Source organism: Paramisgurnus dabryanus, chromosome 15 (genome assembly GCF_030506205.2).
Source record: "Paramisgurnus dabryanus chromosome 15, PD_genome_1.1, whole genome shotgun sequence".
NCBI classification, from domain to species: domain Eukaryota; kingdom Metazoa; phylum Chordata; class Actinopteri; order Cypriniformes; family Cobitidae; genus Paramisgurnus; species Paramisgurnus dabryanus.
Genome location: NC_133351.1, coordinates 12,666,441 through 12,690,879, shown reverse-complemented (window position 1 = coordinate 12,690,879; position 24,439 = coordinate 12,666,441). Strand labels below are relative to the sequence as shown.

At 39.1% G+C, this 24,439-nt stretch overlaps 1 protein-coding gene across 2 annotated transcripts; it reads right to left on the bottom strand.

Moving 5' to 3' along the window:
- Positions 1-74: 74 nt before the first annotated feature.
- appb (amyloid beta (A4) precursor protein b) lies at positions 75-22,128 on the bottom strand. Of its 2 annotated transcripts, XM_065251951.2 has the most exons (17): positions 21,894-22,128; positions 14,385-14,552; positions 13,900-14,029; positions 13,311-13,423; positions 12,962-13,152; positions 10,853-11,100; positions 10,314-10,484; positions 6,397-6,530; positions 6,023-6,097; positions 5,577-5,735; positions 5,239-5,367; positions 5,051-5,150; positions 4,725-4,928; positions 4,439-4,492; positions 4,278-4,348; positions 1,834-1,980; positions 75-1,750 (listed from the first exon to the last, which is right to left on the bottom strand). In XM_065251951.2, exons 1-17 carry the CDS (start codon positions 21,954-21,956, stop codon positions 1,649-1,651), a joined length of 2,259 nt encoding a protein of 752 aa, XP_065108023.1. In that variant the 5' UTR covers positions 21,957-22,128; the 3' UTR covers positions 75-1,648. The 2 variants fall into 2 exon arrangements, with proteins under 2 accessions (XP_065108023.1, XP_065108024.1); XM_065251952.2 differs by lacking the exon at positions 10,314-10,484 and having other exon boundaries at positions 21,894-22,126.
- Between the last annotated feature and the right edge of the window lie 2,311 nt (positions 22,129-24,439).

Genomic DNA, 24,439 nt, shown 5'->3' with positions numbered 1-24,439 from the left:
TTCTCATCAAGTGGAAAACGAAGGAATACTCGTATTGGTTGTGTTTTGGCCATCAAACACCACATCACAAAGAGTGTATGTACATTCAAAACTTTATTCATGGGTTACAGTTTAGAAAGCTTGCTTTCTTTCTAAGCCAAATGATTTTAATAGATACACAAGGAAAAGAGTACAGAAAGAGCTTTCTCTGTTCCCCACAGACACTCACCTCAAAGAGTATCCACTAATCAGCACAACATCAGATTTCATAGTACTTCTATACAGGAAATAATGAGCCGTGTGCACGGTGAAGCACAATGTTTGAATCATTTATTGGCTGTGTCTCATAGGATTTATCTTATCTTACAACAGCTGACACATTTCCATTCAGTTTCCCGTCCTAATCACTTGAGATCCTTCCAAAAACTGCATGGTTAAATTAAATTACTGTTCACACACACTCATTCTTCCCGTGGGTCACATGCTCTGGCCTGTAAGGTGCTATGAGATACTTATGTGAAATGATAAAAGGTGTCCCAAAGTGTGTTCGTGAATATCACAGACACTGGGGGTCCAAAGGGGAATGTGGGTCAAAAATTACACAATCCAAAATGGTGGATATTTCTGAAGCAAAATCCCACCACGTCGCACCTTCCCAAATTCCAGCCCCATACCAAATCCTGACATGGAATAAAATTTCATGAGGCAAACCCTTTAAAAAATGCGAATGTGGGCTAACATTACACGTCATAATACAATACATACATCTTTTGCAGCCCCATGCAACCGTTTTAAGTGTGTGTGGCATGGTCCAGAAAAAAAGCACACACTTGAATTAAAGCATGTCGTTGATGATGAAGCCAAGCAGTTCTTTTTCACTTGTTTCAAATTATGTGTGATCACAAGAAGACACTTAAATGTACAATCCAGCTAAAATCTCTACACAAGAGTGAGAGAGAGAGGTCAAAATCTGTGCCTGGATCCAGAACCATCTCTCCCTAATAATTGCCATGCACTATATAGGTACAGCTAAGTTTCCGCCTTAGTTCAATAGATATTACACACAAAATAAAAACAAACATTAATTTCTTATCTCCATAAATGTTTTGTACATTTTTGAATGTTTTTGAATTTTACTTTTGTACAGAATAAAACCCATGGAATGACATTACTCCTGAAATGGAAAGTTTCAACAATGAGCACGCGGTTTGGATTAGTTTCATATAGCCATGGCACTGCATCATCTAAGTGCACGCATCATTTCCTGAGTGCTCAGGAAAGACGAGGAGTGGATGAGGAACCAAAAGTGTGCAAAAAAGGAACAAAATGATTGAAGGGGAACAAAATTGTCTAGGAAACCTTACAGATGGTTTACGGTGGTAAAATGACGAACGGATGTGAATAGATGAGAAGACGTCAGAAGACACTTGATTCACCGCACAGTGATGTGATTGACAGATGCGAGAGCATGACATGGACGCGCGCAGATCTGAGCGACAGATGGCTGGATGGGCGATACTGACACGTCACTTTCAATTGGATGAAATGGAAGCCACTCATATCTCCATGGTGACAAATGGTGTGTATGAGGGATCAGTCTGTGTTCTCTGTCCTGATGCAATGGGTGATGGTGGGGTTTTTTTGGGGGGGGGGGGTTCAAAATGGTGCTTTAGTTCTGCATCTGCTCAAAGAACTTATAGGTGGGGTTCTCATAGCCGTTCTGCTGCATCTTAGTGAGATGGCGCTCCTCAGGGGTCACCGCTGCATCCACCTGATGTAAAAACACATCGTCATTTAAAGCATTTGTGTACAACCGGATTTAGATTGAATCTATGCATGAATCTTCTGTCTCACCTCGATGACTCCATGGTGAATGGATGTATACTGCTTCTTCCTTAGCATAACGAGGGTGATAACAATGACAGTAGCTATCACAACTCCGCCCACCATCAGACCAATGATAGCTCCTTTATTAGAGCCCATGTCTTCCGCAAGGAACATCTGCTTAAACACAAACATGGCAATTACATTGTGTAATATATACAATCAGTGGCTCTTCATTGGTTATCATCTAAAAGGAACCCAGCTGCTCCGAACTGCTTATTGCACACAAGTGCAACAGAAATATGACCAAGCAATAACAAATCTAATGCATTGTAAATATATACAGTACTGTGCAAAAGTCTTAGGCCACCATGCCACCATCAGATTGTATGTGCAATTGTATAGTGGCAATATATAATTATTTCTCAGTATGAACAAATATTGTAGTACAACCAGAAAATACAGGAAATTTGTATGCAGTATTAAAAACGGAATAAATTATAAGCAAAATAATACCTAAATAAAATAAGACCCTAATTTCTAATTCTAACCTAATGACTTTAGGACTTCAATCTCCTCAAGAGTTCAAGAGAGGTCACACCAAATACTGAATTTTGTCAGAAGAAGCCATTTGGTTTATAGGATTGTTTGTTTTTTTACATTTTGTCTACATATTTCCTGTATTTTCTGTTTGTATCTTAATAAAAAGTGAGTGAAAAATTTATATGGATGGTCTTTGCTATGGTGTCCTAATAGGACGTACACATCAAACGCGAATTCAACGACTTGCGCGAGTAGATTACATACAAAGTCAACGCAAAGAACCATATATGTGCAAACTTGCGGGGCGATGCAAATAATGTGAATTTTGAGGCGTGATTGCCACGAAAACATGCAGTATTCACATGAAATGCGTCTTCGCACACGTTGGAAAATTTAACTGCAGAGAAAAACTTGCATGACAAAAGTAAAATCCCGTGATTAATCTAGACTGAGGAACACCATGCTTTGCATTTATTGTGTATGCAGCATAATAAGACGTACACACCAAATGCGAATTCAACGACTTGCGTGAGTAGATTACATACAAAGGCAATGCAAAGACGCAAACTTGCACGGGCCGATATGAATGACGCAAATTGGGCAGTGTGATTGTCGTGAAAACATGCACTATTCACATTAAATGCGACTTTTTGCAAGTTGAAAAATTCAACTCAAGCTCAAAATTCATATGACACGAAGTTAAAACCGGTGAATAATCTAGAGCGAGAAATGTGTTGCTTCGCGTTTGGTGTGTACGCAGCATTATGCGGCTTTCACATAGGCCGCGGTGTGCGCTGTGCTCGCCGCTGGGTTCAGCGCAGCCAAGCGATTTGTGCTCTGCTGGCCAGACCAAAGTAGGCAGGGTTTTCAATAAATTACTACAGTGTTTATATTTGGGTTAAATAGTGGATGAGGAATATACAGTAGAGACTGATGTTGCCAGTCTCCATTTCATGTCACTTTAAGCTGCCTACCTACCACGAGCTACCTGACTACAAACACACCTGACATGCCAACTTGAATTGGTGTTTCCATGTACGGCCCTCCTTCCGATGTCTATGTAGTATAGTAAACTTGTATTTAAAGCTCCGGGAATTCCGAAACACACTGTATAAGCTTTTCGTCCATTTTGATTTTGGCTCTTGCTTGGTTGCCCCGTTTCTATTGGCCGCGCGGGTAATCGTCATAGAGAGCAGGGCAAAAGTTAAACTATTTTGAACTTTGACCGCAGCATGAGCACTTTGCTCGGCACAAGCCATTGAAAGCAAGCCACAGCAAATTTGAATTAACGATTTGCTTAAATAAAATAAACACAAAGTCAATGTAAAGATGTCAATAGGCAAGAATGACGTGAATTGGGCTTGGTAATTGCTGCAAAAACACGCCCTATTCGCCTCAAGCGTCGTTTAGACCAGCAGCGACTTTCTCGCCATGTGTCACCTGTCTCTTTCAATAAGGCATTTCTAAATTTGGTGGAAATAAACAAATGAGTGCCGTCCACTCCAGTAACCGATGAGAGAAGGATGACGTGAACTTCCCATTGGTAGTCGCTCCAGAAAATCACCATTTGCATAAAGTTAAACTTTCTCGCATCGCTGGATGCGCCCATGCAGTTGGCAATGGCCACTTTCGCTCGTGCCGCCAGAAGTCGCCAAGCTTCCACTGAAATGAATGAGTTTGCTTCTATCTGCTACTGCTAGTCGCTGGCAGTCTGAATGGGGCGTCAAAGGTGTCTTTGTGCAAATTAAAAAAATTCAACTTAAGCGAAATATTTGCATGACAAAAAGTTAAAGTTTGGTGTACATCTATATGTAAGACATGCATAGCTATCTTAAAGGCAAGTCAATGTTATATATATAGAAGAGAGTTCAAAGTTAAACCAGTGTCAGCTGACTCCCTGAATTTTATTTTGTCTGTGTAAATCCTCATACCAGTCTCTTGTCCCGGACATCATATCCAGCGTTGTGTCTTTCCTCAATGTCCAGACGAACTTTTGGAATCTCTTAAAACGCAAATGTATAAACAGATGCGTTAGACATGTAAGCTAAGCCAACAGAAAACCACAGGCTGAAAATCACAAGCACACACTTACCAGGTCTTGTGGGCAGACCCCTATCTGGAATTGGACGAGCATCTACGGGTTCAACTAAACAAGACAGATAGCTGTTTACTCTGGTCCAAAATTAAACATTTATAATACTGACTATATAACTCTCTATAGTACTTTACTGTGATCAGTTACTTTTGTTATTGTTAATAATGGTACTCAAGATTAACATAAGATAAGCAGAAACAGCATGTGACCTTATGTTTTAAGTCTGCTTAGCTTATGTACTCCATTGTGGTGGCATTGATCGTGAAACCATTGTAATGTTTACCATGATTGTCAGTGTTGGCCTGGTTAAAGCTTTCAGGGTGGATGAAGCCCAGACCGTCTTGCTCTGGTGGCAGGGTGTCCAGTGGGGTGGTGTTCTCAGGCAGGTCGGGCATTAGTGCGTCGTTCCCATAGCTCACCCTCATCTTGCTCTGGAGGGAGGACAGCTGTTGGGTGACTTCCGCCTGGTCACGCTGTATCAGCAATGCTGAAGAAAGAGATGATAAGAGACCACAGTGTCCCCAAAATATTGACCTCTGATTGGATGCTTAGGCATTGCTAGTGTTGCTAAGCGGTTGCATGTCATGTAATAAAGCATTCTGGACTCACCCACTTGGTCCTGAATTTCATTAGCCACTTGTGGAACCTTGGACAGGTAGCTCACGGATTGGTTCATGCGTTCTTCAATTACACGCAGATGGGTCATCACCTATAAGAACAAGAGGACAGACTGAGCGTGTTTACTGATTTTGTTGCCCATAATGTAAGCGGGGACGAAGCAGTTGATTTAGGCTTACAAAGGGGCGAATCTGGGATGCCTTTTTGGGGTCGACCTCTCGCACATGCTCAAAGTGTTTGAGGGTGTGCTGTCTGTCTTTTTGCTCCGCACGTATGTACTTCTTCAACAGATTGAGGATCTGCCGAGGCTGGGTAGGACGTAGATGTTGTTGCAGATAAACATTACATTAGCTATAAGGAAACACTCAGGGAAATTCACTTAAAATAAATTGTGAAATCCAGGCATTATATTTCACAAAATGTAGGATGATTTTATGTAAAAAAACAGACATAGACTTACAACTTTGACCATATATGTATTTGTGGTGCTTGTCAATGTGCATTAGTGTGCATTTACCCGTGGTTGGTCAGATTGCAAAGCACTAAGGTAGCTTTCAAGGGCCTGACGGCGTCGGTCATTCAAGAGAGCTTCTACTCGTGCCATATGAGTCTCCACCAGCTGCTGTCTCTCACCGGCCGCCTCCTTCTCCAATGCCTCCACCCTCTCCTGGAAGCGCTTTAAAAATAGACATAGATGAATGAATACAAAGCTCGAAGGCTTTCATTTCTCCTAAACAATAAAAGCACAGTGACTTAATCTCTGATTCAATTGTAACTGTATAATTTACCACTAAATCTGTATGTATCAAACCATGACCCTGCTAAGTGCTTTTATATAACCATGCTAAAAACCACTATATTATATTAACAATGTAATGGCTATATAACAAAGTAATGGCTGTTTACTTTCCAGCTGCTTTGCAATGCTTATGAACACATCCCAAATGTATCATAACAGCTCACCTGAATTATGGTTTTCTTATCGGCACGAGGAAGATTCTTAGCCTGCCTCTCTGCCTCCTCCCATTCTCTCATCACCTATAGAAAAGAAAGACAAGAGTCTGAATTCTCAACACAGTTCCATCATAACACTAAAAAAGAGCGAATGAAACTCAAACTACTCTAATATAACTACAAAATATACTAATATGTGCCATTAATGTACATTTGAGGTACTAATATGCACCCTTTAGGTACAAAGGTGTACTTTTAGCACTAGATAATTAGATAAAGGATTGATAAAACCTAAAAATGACTGAAATATAATTATATAGCTTTTTTCCCAGCTCTTGTACGGCTGCCACAATATGTTTTCATGAGAGATGTCTTTGTCCCACCTCTGACATTTTATCTCTGTGTTTGGCTTCAAGGCTCTCCTTTGCTTTCTGGAAGCGGGTGTGCTCGTTTATATCTCCTGGTGCTTCCAGGTAGCGATCCACTGCATCAGCAGGGCTTGGGGCCATCGTGGGCACTGGATAGAGTAAAAAATCTTACTGACTTATAGCCAAAGAACAGATAAACATAAGAGAAAGTCTTGCTTACGATAAAAAGAGACATTTCTTTCTGGAAAAGAAGAGTTAGTTTGGGTGCAAACGTTGGTTAGCAAAGACTGAGACATTTGTGTGAGAATGCTTTTGCTGAACATTGCACAAAAATATCCATGCTTGAAAACCATTATGAATATTGGCAGCATAGTAATTCTGTTTATACACAATTGCTCTACGGCCTGGTTTGACCTCATGCCGATGTTGGATATTGACGTAAATCCGACTTTGGGTTTTGACATCAGAATGACATTGGGTTTTGACATCCGTCCGACTTTGGGTTTTGACTTCAGAATGACGTTGGGTTTTGACGCCCGTCCGACGTTGGGTTTTGATTTCAGAATGACGTTGGGTTTTGACATCAGAAAGACGTTGGGTTTTGATGTCCGTCCGACGTTGGGTTTTGACATCAGAATGACGTTGGGTTTTGACACCTGTCCGACTTTGGGTTTTGACTTCAGAATGACGTTGGGTTTTGACATCAGAATGACGTTGGGTTTTGACACCCGTCCGACTTTGGGTTTTGACTTCAGAATGACGATGGGTTATGGCGCCCGTCCGACTATAGGTTTTGATGTTAGAATATCTATGGAGATTTGTTGTCAGAATGACGTTGGGTTTTGATATCAGAATAATGTTGGGAATTTGATTTCAGAATGACATTGAGTTTTGACGTCTGTCCAACGTTGGGTTTTGACATCAGAATGACATTGGGTTTTGATGTCAGATTGACGTTGGGTTTTGATGTCTGTCCGACTATGGGTTTTGATGTTAGAATAACTATGGAGATTTGTTGTCAGAATGACGTTGGATTTCGATGTCAGAATAATGTTGGGAATTTGATGTCAGAATGACGTTGGGTTTTGACGTCTGTCCAACGTTGGGTTTTGACGTCAGAATGACATTGGGTTTTGATGCCGGTCAGATGTTGGGTTTTGACGTACGTCTGACGTTGGGTTTTGACGTCTGTCCTACGTTGGGTTTTGACATCAGAATGACGTTGGGTTATGATGTTTGTTCGACGTTGGGTTTTAACATCTGTCTGATGTTGGGTTTTGATGTCAGAATGACATTAGGCTTTGACATCTGTCTAATGTTGGGTTTTGATGTCAGAATGACATTGGGTTTTGACGTCGAACCGACGTTGGGTTTTGACATCAGTCAGTCGTTGTTTTTTGACATCCGTCTGACATTGGGTTTTGACATCAGAATGACGTTAGGTTTCGACATCAGAATAAAGTTGGATTTTGATGTCTGTCCGACATTGGGTTTTAACGTCCAGCCGACTTTGTGTTTTGATGTCATGATGACGTTGGGTTTTGACGTCAGGATAACGTTGAATTTTGACGTCGGAATGACGTTGGGTTTTAACGTCCGTCCAACATTGGGTTTTGATGTCAGAATGATGTTGGGTTTTGATGTCAGAATGACGATGGTTTTAAGGTCGAACAAACGTTGGGTTTTGAAATCAGTCCGACATTGGGTTTTGACATCAGAATGACGTTGGGTTTTGATGTCCGTCTGACGTTGGGTTTTAATGTCAAGCTGACGTTGGGTTTGACCTCAGTCCAACGTTGTTTTGAAAAGAGATGAACAGATATAACATTTTTCCACCGATAACGATAGCTGATTATTCAGATTGATATTTGCTCATAGTTTAATGACATAGAATGGTTGAACGGGGTATTTATCTTTGTTCTGTGATGTGACATGTACACAAAAATTTTTTTTGTTTGGGTCTGTAATGCCTTAGAAGCTTCCTTAAAACCTCTCTCAGATAGCTCTATTAGGGTGGGGGATTTTAAACAAGTGGTTTTGCACCTATTTGGCTCCCCCTACTGGCTTAACTTGCAGTCTCATTACTGATTGGCTGACTTTGCTGCCACTCAAAAAATTTTGCCAATTATTTTAAAGTGGAGGGGCAGTTAGATGCCTGTGATGTCATAAGCATCAGTTTTTCAGATTGGGCCGTTTTCTGGCTGAGATTTCTAAAAGAGGAATTTCTACGAGACTGAGATGTTTAGCATGTTTAGCACTTTTTGTATGTTTGTGAATGCGGGTAGACTACCATTATTCAACAAAGACAAGGTAAAAAAATTTTTTCATTCTCTGTCCCCTTTAAATGAACTTGCTTTAAATAAATTCTGAAGATTACATTTTCTGAGTGATATTCACTAGTTTAATGAATATTAAACATTAAACTAGTGATGTTTCTTTACATTTTTTCATTTTCATTTTCCTCTTGTCTTTTGATTGACAGGATATATCAGCCATGATTATTGGCTATTAAGTCAACCCTGGGTTTGACGTCAGTCCGACATTGTGTTTTGAGATCAAGTCGACATTGGGTTTTGACGTCAGACCAATGTTGGGTTTTACAAAATTACAGTTCTACCATTGGGGCCCATCTTGCCTAGGGCCCCACAACACCACAGGCCAGTCCTGTTTCTAACTATAGACCAACCTGATCAACATAGCTATTTTCTGTGGTGGCAATTTCATATGTATTCTTATAAAACTGTTAGTTCCAGTCCTTGATTTATATCTTGATTCCGGTATTGGTTTAAGACAACAAGGGCTTTGATCCACTTCAAATGTTGACTAGTGTATATGAAATGCTCAAAACAGCATCTTTACAATAAATACCTGTTAGTTTGATATTTTGTAATGTAATGTTATAAATCTGACATATTTTACTGTGGTGTAAGTGTCCACATAAGTGTAAGTGTGTTTGTGTGGTGTATTGTGTAAGGCTGCTGTTACAGTTTCTGACAGCCAGCATGCGGGGAAAGTCATACTGGCTGTGAGGAATATGCCCTGTCAGGATGAGGGCGGCTCTGCTTGTCACTTTCCCACAGAGCCCGCATTGTGCTTAACCGAGTGGAAACCGCCCACTGAACCACTGCCACTGACTGGTCTAACCAGAGAACAACTACAGTGCGGATCACTGACCCACACACAGAGATAAACACAAAAACAGAGAGAGATGGGGCGAGTACAGACAGTACTGCAGTATTCAGCAGATTAAGAAATTTACTTCCTGACATGCAGGTGCTCTCAGAAGGTCAAAAGAGACAAATGACAAGAACCAGACACACACATTCTCAGCATTGCATTGGTCAGTATGTGCAAACAGTATCCAGGTTATTAACTAAAACACAGACGGACAACTACAGAATGAAAAGCAGTGTTTTACACAATACTACAAAAAATTGAATGTATTGTAAATGTAAACGATAAACAATCTATAGTGAGACATGAAATTAACGATGACATTAAGCTATTATGATTTTTGGTTTAGTAGTTCAGATGTAAACTCAATAATAACTTTGACATTGTGAGATATTTTTGAACAACTGCAAAGGCGTAAATTACAAAGAACGATTTGCTTTAGTTTGTACGTGGGTTGCATTGCCTCACTTTCAATTTGGAAGATCATTTGCATAAAATGTAATTTATTCAGTGGTGGTGCAGTGGAGAAAACACTGACAGAGAGTTAAGGAAAGGTTTCAGAGTGTTAAACTAAAACTAGATGATCTATCTAGCATGGTCACCTCGAATGGACCTTTAATCCATGCGTACTAAAGCATCCAGCCATCTGCTGAGGCGAGCTTACGAGTTTAGCACAAATAAAGCAGCGTGAGGAGAAAAGAGAGGATGTGCTGGTTAGCAGAGAGATAAACTGCCTTTCGGGAGACGTCTGGACTTACAGACACTGCTGCTGCAGACAGCCATGCAGTACTCCTCTGATTCAAAGTTATTACGGTTGCCCCCGCAGCCCCCAAAGGTGAAGGGGGCGCATCGGCCTATCTCCGCCACAAAATACCAGCGGGGCAGCTTGGCACGGCATGGCCCTGTCCGAGCGGGGGCCCAGCACACCGCTGGAGGAGAGACACTTACATGCTCATATATTAGATCATCAATAACACTTATATTTCACACTCGTCAAGCTTTAATGATAATAAAAAAACACTATTAATCTCGATTTTATTTATACTTTTGTTTTGCTTTATAAAGGTTTTTTGGTCTTTATTTAATTATAAATGAGAGTCCACTAAGGTATTCTGTATCAATACCTTCTCAAGGTTCGTAAACACCTTCAAAGTCCTATGGATTACATTTGAAATGGAGTCAATATGCTGATATGGTATGTTTAATGTCTTACCAGTATGTGTACACTGTAAATACAAATGCCTACCAAAGCTAATGAGACCCTTTTGTAAAACGGCACGGTCCTAACTAGTCTCACCTCGCACAACCTCCTCTATAGACTCTGTAGTGGTAGTGGTGGTGGTTGTCATGGCAACGTTGGAGGTCTGCTCACTGGTGTCTTGTTCTTCGGCGGTATCTTCGTCGTTCTCATCGTCCTCATCTTCGTCATCTTCGCCATCCCCGTCCTCATCGTTTTCCCAGGCCTCCTCTTCCTCATTTTTTATATCCTCGTCATCCTCTGTCATCGCAGGTTCTGGCTGGGTTGGGGCCTGTTCTCTCAGCACACTGTGAAAATGAAGACATCATGGCCGTAGCCAGGGTTTGAAAATCTGTGAGGTGCAGGGTGAGTGTTAAGAGTTAACAAATACTATCCCAGGTAAAGAAAGTGCACTAAAATTTACTTTTTTTAAGTATATAAAATTTACTATTTGCACGCACAAATTTTGTACCTAATATACCAAAATTGTCTGCAATAACCTGCATGTGCAGATTGATTACTGTTAGTTTAGGTGCCGTTCACCCAGTGTTGCCAGATATTAGTAAGAAAAACAAATAATAGACCATAAAGAACAAAATAAGGAATTAACTCGTCAATTATAAGAAAACGCTTCCCTGCCAATGACGAGTATTTCCGGCTTTCCACAATATCGCTATTATCTTCCGCAACTTATGCAACCCGGAAGTAACTCCTCACGTGAAAGAGTAAGAACTCTGTGTATGTTTTAAGGATCGCTCTACATCTGATCTCTATCAAAAGTCCTTGAAAAAAGTTGAATTATTTCAGCTTTTTGCTCAAAATTTTGTGTTTTTGAGGAAACCTATCCATATTTGAGAGGTGATTACAAGTGCACTAATGAAGGTAGGATGAAACTTTTTTTTTTGAAAGCAGGTCTGTTCTTTCATTTAATATATTGTATGTTTATATATTTAAAGGAGAACATTTTCTGGATGACATTAAACTTTTGTGAAAATCATGAAAAAATGCTGGGGATGGCTGGCAACTTAAAAAAAAAAAAACGCTGAAGGGGAAGAGGTAATCATTACTTCATAAATATCCAAAAATGTCACATTATTTGCTAAAACAATATGTCTAAAGAGAATTTTTAACAATGGGATCTGGCAACACTGGGAATTATGCACCTTCCGTCAATCTCCGTCATTAAACGGTCCAAACTTAATTATATATGCGGATGCACGTTTTGAAAAACTAATTAGTTATTCGGAATTACTAATTTTATTTTTTTAAAGAAAAATATACAGAGGTACGGACCTCAGTTACCTTATAGCTGGCTACGGCCATGATCATGATGTAATTGTTTAGAAATAAATGTCACTTTAAATTATTTTTTAGTCTAATTATTTTACTCCCTAGAGATACAATGCATAATGTATAAATGCAAAAATGTATACATTAGCGGAAGATAATTAGTGGAAGATAATAGCGATATTGTGGAAAGCCTCCTCAAAAACACAAAATTTTTAGCAAAAAGCTGAAATAATTCAACTTTTTTCAAGGACTTTTGATAGAGATCAGATGTAGAGCGATCCTTAAAACATACACAGAGTTCTTACTCTTTCACGTGAGGAGTTACTTCCGGGTTGCATAATTAGCGGAAGATAATAGCGATATTGTGGAAAGCCGGAAATACTCGTCATTGGCAGGGAAGCGTTTTCCTTATTTTGTTCTTTATGGTCTATTATTTGTTTTTCTTACTAATATCTGGCAACACTGGGTGAACGGCACCTTAACTGACAGTAATCAAAAAGGCGCATCATTCTGCACATGCAGGTTATTGCAGACAATTTTGGTATGTTAGCTACAAAATTTGTGCGTGCAAATAGTACATTTTATGTACTGAAATGTAAATGACAAAATGTAAATGTAAAAATACATAAACTTATTAATAGATAAATAATAGAGATAATAAATAATACCATGAACCACATTCATTTTCACTTAAACAGAATATTTAATGAAGAAGCCCACTACCCAATATCCTGGGGAGAGATCCACCAATCACAAAAGTCGCTGTTGGCTTGGAAACAAGCAACAAGGGCTCAACATCAACCCCCCACCCTCCCACGAGCCCTTGCAAGTGATGCACTTGAGTCTCTCTACAGTCTGAAATTGAATGGGTTTGTTTACCTGCTGTCAGTGTACTCGGCCTCCTGGCCACCCCACCATACATCTGAGTTAGCCTCCTCCTGCTCCTCGCTGTCCATCTCCTTCTGCTCTTCAACTGGGCAGCATACAAACTCGACACCACGGAAACGGTCAATGCCACATGGCAGAAGCATCCCATAGTCGTGAAGATTCATGGAGCGATCGCCACAGGACTGCAGAGGAAATATTGATGCCAAAGATGCTGAGTCAACACAGAGCTATGTACAGAATGCTTTCATGAGCTAAACAGAGGTAAATCCTATTCACTCATGATGGGACTGTTTTACACACCATTATTTACATGGTTGTTAAAAGGCTTGTGACCACTGACCTCTTTGGCCACTGTGTGCCAATGCAAATGACTTTCACACATGTCCATTCGCTCCTGATGCAGAAATTTGCACTTGTCTGGGACGAGCAGGGCATCGCTTACAAACTCCCCAACTAAAACAAACACACATTAACATATGAAGAATTTTTTTGTCCCGACTCAAACAAACGGTATTGCTGAATGTCCTGAGGCTGGAATTAAGTGGATTTGACATGAATGTATTTGATTAATGTACAGTACATGTTGAGAACATTTGGTCAATATCATTATCTCATTTTTGATGAAGGTGCCGTTGGGCGGCTTTTGCATCTAAGCTCCGCATATGCAGCACTTTTTTACTCATGCATTCACAGGGTGTTTTAATACATCTCTGCTGATGTGCAACTTTGAGAGCAAAAAATACCCTAAGGAAATGTTGATACCATTATTGTTTTGTTATGAATTTTATCTTATCTGATGGAGAAGGCAAAAAAGCTAAATTGCATTAGTTTAATGTCCCAGAAAGGCAGATTAATATCAAAGATTGAGTACTTTCATGTTGTTAGGATATTGTTCATGTAAACATAAACATACGCATATGGATACATACCCAGGCAGCGGTAGGGAACCACAATGTGTGTGTGACTGCGGCATTGGTGGCGACCCATTTTACACCAGTTTTGGATACTGACAGGCTGGTTGGCTTCCACTACATTGGTAATCTGCAAGTCTGGGTAAACCTATAGGAGTCAAGTAAGAACGCAAGTTGTAGCTGTAGTTAACATGAAATGCCATTTGCAATGCATCTGACATCTTATCTAAAAATTATAGATCAGCATAACAATGGCCACCACTTTGCTCTTGGAAATAAATTCTGTAAAACCAAATATAACTCAAAATGCTTTTGTTATTACTCAGAACACTTTGGTTATTAATTTCATTGATTGCCGTTATATAATTGACCTGTAATTCCTGAAGTAATTACAATGCAATAATGTTGTATAATCCATGTGAGCTATTGGCAGCAAACACTGATACCGTAGCAGAATCCATTTGAATTCATTTGTAATTCTCTTTATACATGTCTATCATCACCTCTTGGCAGTACTGAAGGATGCCCTCTTTGGTTCCAATGCAGCTCTTGGTGCCAGTAGGATCTGGTTCCCACTTGCCACTCTGGACGTTGATGTGCATGTTGAGTTTCCCACAAAACATGGCCACCTGGGGCTCTGCCAACAAGCCCACTGAGTCATCTGATGGCACCTGCCAACAACACAATCAGCAAAGCAACATGAGGAACCAATCATGCAACCCAATGACGTCCATGAGAAAAAGAGCATCTTAAAATGTAGCTTGATAACAGCAGGCTATAATTATCAGAATTTGTTAACAAATCCAAGCACATTTTCAGCCAAATATCTTCAAATGCCTCCAACATTCAAAGTCGAACTGTGTATGATTTTGACTGAATCCTCTTTATGTCTCCACTGAATAGGTGGTAGCAAAGCACAACAAACTGTCAAACCAGAAAAATAAAATCTATATGGTATTACACATCTAGTTTAACTATAATTTGAGTGGTTGGTTAAATCAAGGTTTTCAATAGGGGGCCACAAGAAGGTTATAAAGGGATGCAAAAAATGAAATTAGCGTTCTGTGTGTTCCCAATTCTATGCTTGCTTCGTTTTTCTCCTTGTACACTGGGTGACTATGCCAAACCACAAATCTGAATTATCACAGTGCCATACGAGCGCCACTGCCAAAAAAGGCAACGATGACTAACTTTAGCAGATGGTGTGGAAATGAATTCAGATGATGTTCAAAACCTGCCTAAACGTTGAACAGCGGCATGGTGTGTACCGGGCTTAAGTCTCAGCTAAAACTGTCTGTAGCTTAAAATGCAAGTAATGCACATAAATTAACAGTAATCTCATCTGCAATGATCGACAATATACATTATGAAATGTCAGTTATGTCAGTTCACTGGTGAAAGCTTCACAGTAAAAACAATGTAATATCTTAAAGTGGGCTAGATTAAAAAATAGATACAAAAAATAAGATAAAAGAGATTAAAATAAATGAAACTAGTCATAGCCGATGGTGTAATGGAGAGTGCTCCGACATATGGTGCAGACGCACTTCCGACGACCCGAGTTCGAATTCCAGCTTGAGGTCCTTTGCCGATCCAATACCCCTCTCTCCACCCTGTACTTTCATGTCGTCTCTAAGTTACTGTCTATCACATAAGCGTAAAATGGACCAAAAAAATGAATGAACCTATAAGGATGAGCTGGGGGGAAAACATTTATATTTATACATTCGGCAGTAGCTTTTGTATAAAGTGGGTTTGAGAGAGAGAGAAAAAGAGATAAAGATGAATTAACTCGAAAGCGTCAATGTTAAATAGAGATCCCTATTAGAACCGATTTCCCTATATGGCAGTGAGGTGTGGGGTCTATTGACAAATCCAAACCAAGATTTCACCAAATGGGAAAAACATTCAAGTGCGCCGGCACACAACAAATAATGCATGCAGAGCTTAATTAGGAAAATACAATAAAATTCTGGAAATATCTAAAACCGTTAACTATAGCCCGACCGATTTATTGGTTTGCTGATTTTATCGGTCGATATGAACATGTCGCAGATTGGCATTAACAGCCACAGATATGCAGCCAATATGAACGTTTTTCACAGAACAAAGAAATGCTTTTGAATGATGTAAGTACTTGTTTGTCGGGCAGAGCGCGCTACACGGTTTTGGTACTGGTGACCCAGGTCACTGTGTAGTGACACCAGCCAACCCACTCTTCCCTTCAGTCAGTGGTCTCTCAGTTCAAGCGGCGGCAGTCAAGCGATGTCTTCACGACATTTTAACACCTGGTATTAAAACACGCTTTGGTTGATTGGATTATATAAGGACGAGAGAGACACATTGCGTCTACACTTGATGTTTTAATCTATCTCATTGTCCACTTACGAAGAACGGAGAACTGACGTGTTTAAACCGCAGTCGTGCACTAATACGCTTTAGTTTTATAAAAGTTTAAAGTCCATGCAGAACACTGTTGGTTCGTGTTATAAAAACATTGTGCACTACATTAAACATTAGCCTACATCAATATGTTGTCAGTTAAGCATTGTCTTCTTAACGGTAAGTTGCTAACTAACTGCCAATAATTCAAGCTATATACGAAGATTTTGGTTCCAAAACGTAATAAATCCATTTTGACAAATATTAGTTTTCTATACCAGGAAAGTGACAAGATGAAAACCACTATTTTCTGTTACAAACTTTCACATAGCATCTTTAGGTAATAAAAACATAAAAAATTCAAATCCATAACTTGATTTTCAAAGATTTATTATAAAAACGGATAATTTTTTCCACAAAATTCAATAAATCCATGACAAGTTTTTTTTCAAAATGCTATAAATCTATTAGCCTATATAAATGTGTATTCATCTTTGCCATTTTATATTCATTTAGTTGACTAGTGGTTTACATTGATTAAAAAAATAAACATTAATGGCATTAAAAACACTTACTTTGTCATATTAAGAACACTGTCATTGCTGCGGTTATACTTGACGTCGTCGCTTAACATTTTTCACAGCGATCAGCTGTAAAATGTTTTGGTCCTGCTCGACTTTCGTTGACTTTGAGTAAAATTATGGAAAGTTTTTCATAAGATCCCCTGGGGTCAATGTGTTAGCATGACAGAGCTTGATGCTGTCAGGAGAACAAGCACCCGTCTCCCAGTGCCTCTCGCGTAAATTATTAGATGTTGATGGCTTACGTTTCTTTTTCATTACAGAAAACCATCACAGGTTTATCAATGCCAAGTATTATTTTGTTTTTGTTTGTTTGTTGATCACGAAGTACAAAGTAGATGAGGAAAACTAGGATTCCATGTACTCAACGCGCCGCCATTGTTGTTTACAATGCGTGGAATGGTGCGCTGTAATTTGTGGAGTGGATTAATTGCATTCTGTGGAAAAGGAGGAGTGGCGTTTATCGTGTTTTGAGAAAAAAGGGAGAAAAGATGAAAGAATAACACGGCGGATATTGGATTTTGCTGACCTGATATAATACTGATTCTGGCAGTAACTCATTTTTATCAAAAATGGCATTTATTGCGTTTTTGGAACCAAACTCTTCATATATTTTGTTCTGTTTGTGCTTTAAAGTTATTGATAATCAGTCAGTTTTACTGTTTTGTGCACTGATATCAGACTCATTTTGGATAATAAAGTTTATTGTTTAATTGAACACACCTGCCTTTATTACATATCTTTGTCACGTCATTTTAAGTGTTTGATCACTACATTTGTGAATGATCATTGGAAAAAAATGTATTGTACTGTACTATAATATACACATAAAGAATATCGGCCGATATATATCGTTATCAATCTTTCCCCCCTCCCTAATATCGGCACAAAAAGCATATCAGTCGGGCTCTACAGTGAACACCACTCATATCATCATAAAGCCGTGAAATACAAAGAGCTAATTAAAGAAACAGATCCTATCTGATTCTGAACTGATTCAGAGCTTTAGAACATCTACTGATATTCATCATCACACTGATTATGATCTGAACCAAAACAATACTGATAAACTTATTAAAGTTAACCAAATTATAACACAAATCAAAGAAAATTACATCACTCATTTGGAAACTTAAACACAACAACAAAGTAAAATGCAATGTTATTTGACCCTGAAGAGAGATTACAGAATGGCAAACTATCTGTACAACGTGACAGATAAAAACTGAGATCCATCTTGAGCAAATACAGATTCAGTGAACAAAAGCTCACTAGAGACGGACAGATACAGAAAAACATGGCTGCCACAGGAGGAGAGGATATACGCACTATGACCAAAACCAAATTGAGACAGAGCTGCACAAAGTACACAGAGATTCTGACAATCTTCTACCAAAAAATAAACTACATCAAGACATTTAAAAACCTACCAAAAATGAGAAACGAATCTTTCTTTAGAAGAACACATGGACTGCAGTGTGTTAGCAGCACAATATGTGTGTCATAATATAACAGAAAATCACTCTGACCTGACTTAATGTCTCCATTATATGTAGATACGTGACGTTTATTAGTACTTTATTCTGTTATAACTTGTGTTTTTTGGTCTTATTTCTTTTTATAAGAGAGAGAGAATAATAATAGCTGCCCTCTCTTGTGTTATTTTGGCCTGGTCTTGACCCAGTCTGTCACAAAAGGTCCCTACTAACAGGCCCACCCGTTCTATTCAACTGAGGGTGAGGAATTATGGGACTGTGGTGTTTTCCCCCTTTTGTCCTGGGAAACAAACAGTGGAAGTGCTGCTGTAACCTGCTGTCTGGAACATGCCTGTGTCATTAGTTGGATGAATAGATGATTTGTTTACAATTTAGTTTGGAGAGAGAGAGAGTGATAGAAGAAGATAAAAGAAAGAAAAGCTTTTCACAAATGGCTTGGTGGTCAGTGCAATAAAACATCTTTGTGTTACACGGCCATTTAAGCCAGAATACTGTAATTATGCTGGCCACAATATAGTAGTTAGCTCTTTAGAAAAAGCATATGTCATAAAACGTGACACAAAGCGGTCGTAACTACTGCAATGAGCTTTGACCTGTTAGATATTTACTATAGGTTTGCAATAGTGAACTACCAAATAGGATTTCTTTTACTTGGTACTCTGAATGCATAGCCCTTAATGAAATGCTTTAACATTGACATTTATAAAAGCTATCTGCGAATATCAATTTCCTGAAATAGCACCTCAGACAGGTTGTCATAGCAGCTCAAGATCTACATAACTTTGTATGCAGCATTTTAGAGTCATTTAACTCAACAAATGGCTTAATCTTCAAGGTAGGCTTCTCATTACCAATGACTTCAACTACCAAAGGGGTCGTTTTTGTACTTCTTAGAAGACATAATTTAAAACTTCCAGAATGTTTACATGTTCTGCTGACCTTTCCCTGTCAAACAGAGGGGACCTTTTTCAGATGAAAGCTGAATGAAAACAGATTTAAACATTATAATTACCTAAGCAAGAGACCTTTTAGGAAAACAGCTTGTTGACAGTTATAGTGACCAGTAAAGAGGTGATAACACAAACATGTTAAGCTTGTTTTGGCACACAACTTACAAGCGACACATTTTATGAATATCTCCTTATATACTACCATATGTGTATCACTATATACCTTTTATCAGGGTTTCCCAAACGTCTAATTCCATGCCTCACCCACTTACACAGGTATAATCCATCTCAGGACCCACCAATATATTTTAAATGCAAATTATACAAATTAGTGAAGTTATTACTTTCCTTGTCATTGTATGAATTAAATTTAATTGCAATACCAAAGCACCACATGGTAAGATTTCAAAAACATTTTCATTGCTGCTAGTTATTTATTGGACTTATTTCATGTGTGTGTCTGTGTCATTCACTGCACCCACAACCAAATGATTTTGCACGACCCACCTTATCCCACTGTGCCACCCACATGTGGGTCCCAAACCACAGATTGAAAACCTCTGCTTTACACTATATTTGAAAGTTTATAAACACCAGCTTTAGGGAGGTGGCACCACCGCAACCACACCACTAAATGAAATGAAGAAAAGTGGTAAAATTACATATGAGTAACAATAAAGAGTTATATGCATCATAAGCAATACTTATAACACTAAATATCATAAAGCCTACATATAACCAGTAGATATAGAAAAAAGTGACAATTCAACACTTCACAATTTTTTTAAGAAAGCATCACTCGCTTTGTCTTGCCAATCTCTATTCTGTCTGCATCTACCTAAAACTTTGATTACATAACTTTGTTGAAGTATTAAAATTATTCAGCAAATGCATACCATTGCAGTATGAAGATTGGCGCTATTTCAATTTATTTCAATATATCTTGCATATAAATTAATCTGCAGTCTTGCTGACACATATTCTGTAAAATAATACACTCTGTACTTTGGCATATCATGAAAAATAATTTGGAGACATTATTGAGTTAACTCTAAAATGCCCTTTAAACTGGCATAATATAAAACCAGTATTGCTGTACTGTAGCTTTGCTATCAAGAAATACTGTTAAAATATTGAATAATTCTGCTGATTGTCAGGTTTATCATGTAAATAAAACACACACATGGGTCAATATTAGGTTACATTGGCACATATTATAAAAGTAAAAAGGTAATAGAAGTCACTCAATTTATATAAGAAGAAAATAATAATAATACATTATTAATACCAAACAGTATTTTATCCCTTCCCTATAATATCTCTGTTCCAATTGTCTTTTTATTTAATGTTCACTGCAAGAAAAATTTTAATAAATCTGCATTTTTTTGCATTTAAAATTGTGCTAACCAATTCAGTAAATTAAGTAATTAGGTAAAAAATTGCAAACCTTTCATATTCTAATGTGCTATTTTGACACCCTGAGATTAACAGTGATTAGTTTTAAAGGTTAAGCATCCTTCACAGACCATTTGTTTTAGAAGACTAGAAATTTCTGCCCCTTTTGCAGCCTTACTGTAGAAAGTGCCTTTGCATTAGCGTTTGGATGAAAAAAAAATGAAACGCCGCAGTTTGCTGCCGCCATCTTGCTTCTGTCAACTAATATCTTCTGTAATATTCCTCACTAAAACCCCCCGAGCATGAATCATACCCGCGTTAATGTATGTGTTTTTTCAGCAGACAAGTCGATATTAAACAACAAGTTCCTCGTTCACATATTATTTGCGCAAAAGAAACCATAGAGAAATGTGTTTCTGCTTTGATGCTTGAAAGGTTCAAGAGGGCCGCCGCCGGATTGCTGCCACAGCATTTATTCACCCAACATGGAGCTCTGCAATGATGCAGATGGGCCAAAGGTTTACATCTTTCCTCTGTGCATTAAAAGCGTATGTACTCTAGTATGTTGTAAAACCCTGCACTGCTAACAAATCACACTTTGTCCCTATTCAGAGCTGTCAGTCACGGATGTTTACATGCTTGCTTGCGCATCTGCATGCCAGACAATTTACCTCTAATCCACATTTACCTGATGTGTTTTAGAAACACACATCAGCATAACATTACTAGATCACTAATTTTCTTAATATCCAACGTTGTAATGCCACGTTTCTTTCTCTTATGCAAGGCTACATTGTTTTTCTCTGATGAACAAACATATCCAATCACTCCCTTTTAAAACAACCACAGTTTTGCTTAAGTGTGCCTCTCCAAAAGATGCTAAAATGATGCATTTATATTCAGCATAGCATCCTGACTGTACAATTATGCCTATTATTAATGTAAACCATGCGATCCTCCTGCCTGCACCACAAGCCTCCACCCAACACGGTATAAAAACTGATTAAATAACCACGACTGCCAAGATAAAACCTGGGCTAAAGACATTACATGATGGTGCTGGAATACGTCAATAAATCACTCTTAAAATGTCTGTCCGCATCATGCCTAAGTTAATCTCGGTTTGCGGTTTTTCCTCGCTCCCAGGCCGTCCTTTAAACTAAAGGGAGAATCGAGCCTCCTCTCCATTACAGGATCGCTATTCTTACCTCGATGGCGAGAGAGAAAGTCGTCAAAATTAACAGCAGGAATGTCGTGCGCTCCATCCCCATTGTCGTGTTCCCTAATGCAGCACGTCCTGACGGATAGATTTCCTGAGCGGATCAGGCTTTGAGTCTGGATTTTCGTCTCTGTTCCTCCTCTATCGCCTGTGCTGGTTGTGCTTTATGAGAATGCGCGATAGACAGAAAGCGACTGCACACAGCTGCTCCAGAGAAAGTCAGCTGACTAGACGTCTGGAGACTGCGAGGAGGAGGAGGAAACGGAGATCTGGATTGAAAGTGGCCGAAGAGGAAAGCGCAGAGATCATGATACCGAAAATAATACATACAAAAACAAGTGTATTAGCTTTGAAATTCAAACTGATTTTTAAATAAGCATTGTGTAAGGGACTTTTATGTGTAACATGAAAAAATACTGTAGCATAGCCTACTTAAATATTTATTATAGCAAACTGTAGTAAAATTCCTAGATACTATGGTGTTTCTGATCCTTAGTAAATATAAAAGTAATATATTATTTACTTCAGTGAATCAATCACTAGTAAAGATCCTTTACCGACATGTACAAGTACTGTTTAGCTACAAGAGCAATGATACACTCACCTAAAGGATTATTAGGAATACCCTACTAATACTATGTCTGACCCATTTTCCCTTCAGAACTGCCTTAAATTTACGTGGCATTGATTGAGCAAGGTGCTGAAAGCATTCCTTAGAAATGTTGGCCCATATTGATAGGATAGCATAATGTTGATGGAGATTTGTGGGATGCACATCCAGGGCACGAAGCTCCTGTTCCACCACATCCCAAAGATGCTCTATTGGGTTGAGATCTGGTGACTGTGGGGGCCATTTTAGTATAGTGAACTCATTGTCATGTTCAAGAAACCAATTTGAAATGATTCGAGCTTTGTGACATGGTGCATTATCCTGCTGGACGTAGCCATCAGAGGATGGCTACATGGTGGTCATAAAGGAATGGACATGGTCAGAAACAATGCTCAGGTTGGCCCTGGCATTTAAACACTGCCCAATTAGGTACTAAGGGGCTTAAAGTGTGCCAAAAAATATCCCCCAAACCATTACACCACCACCAGCAGCCTGCACACTGGTAACAAGGCATGATGGATCCATGTTCTCGTTCTGTTTATGCCAAATTCCGACTCTACCTTCTGAATGTCTCAACAGAAATCGAGACCAGGCAACATTTTTCCAGTCTTCAACTGTCCAATTTTGGTGAGCTTGTGCAAATTGTAGCCTCTTTTTTCTATTTGTAGTGGAGATGAATGGTACCCAGTGGGGTCTTCTGCTGTTGTAGCCTATCCGCCTCAAGGTTGTGCATGTTGTGGCTTCACAAATGCTTTGCTGCATACCTCGGTTGTAACGAGTGGTTATTTCAGTCAAAGTTGCTCTTCTATCAGCTTGAATCAGTCGGCCCATTCTCCTCTGACCTCTACCATCAACAAGGCATTTTCGCACACAGGACTGCCGCATACTGAGCAGATAACTGAGCAGATTGTGAAATACTTAGACCGGCCCGTCCAGCACCAACAACCATTCCACCCTCAAAATGGCTTAAATCACATTTGTTTCAGGAGATTGTCTTGACCAGGACCACACCCCTAAATGCATTGAAGCAACTGCCATGTGATTTGTTGATTAGATAATTGCATTAATGAGAAATTGAACAGGTCTTCCTAATAATCCTTTAGGTGAGTGTGTGTATTAAAATGCTCATTATAGTTGTGCGCAGGTCCTATGGCATAGCCGTGATGGTGTAGGTTCCGCGTCTGTTTTTATTTATACTTTTGCGTTGTCGCCAACGTCGATGTGCAAACACACGTGCAGACCACTGGTAGGCAGTTTCCATGCTTGTAACCACAGTAGCAGCGTGACCGTCAAAGAAAAAGAAGCTTGGCAAGTTAACCCACAAACAAAGAAGAAAAAGCAACTTGTATATGATTTGAGAAGACCAGCAATGATGGAAGTAAATAAACAGCGACTTTTGTTGCAGTTTGAGTTAAATCACTCCTCAACTTGACTCATCTTTGTTTTCACCGTCCCAAACGGAAATACCTATGACACAGTTTTTTTTACCTGATGGGAGGGGTTCTGGTGGACCAATCACAGCGCTTGTGGTCCGCGTAGAACTGACACGCTGTTAAAAAATTTGCGAGGTGCACGTCAGGCTATGCAGAGCTACGCACAGGCCATGGATATATAAAGAATCTTTTAACATCAGAAAAAACTTTCTGCCACACAAAAGATCCTTTGTGGCAAAAAAGTTTTTCAGATTATTCAAAATCATGAAAGAAGTGTTTCTTTAAAGAACCTTTAAAAAAATCTGTAGGTTATTTGAGGAAACAAAAATGGTTCTTCTATAGCAGGGTTCTCCAAATCTTACCCTGGAGGGCCAGAGCACTGCAGAGTTTAGCTCCTACCTTGATCAAACACACCTGAACAAGCTAATCAAGGTCTTCATGATCACTAGACAATCACAGGTGGGTAAGTTTGATTAGGGTTGGACCTAATCT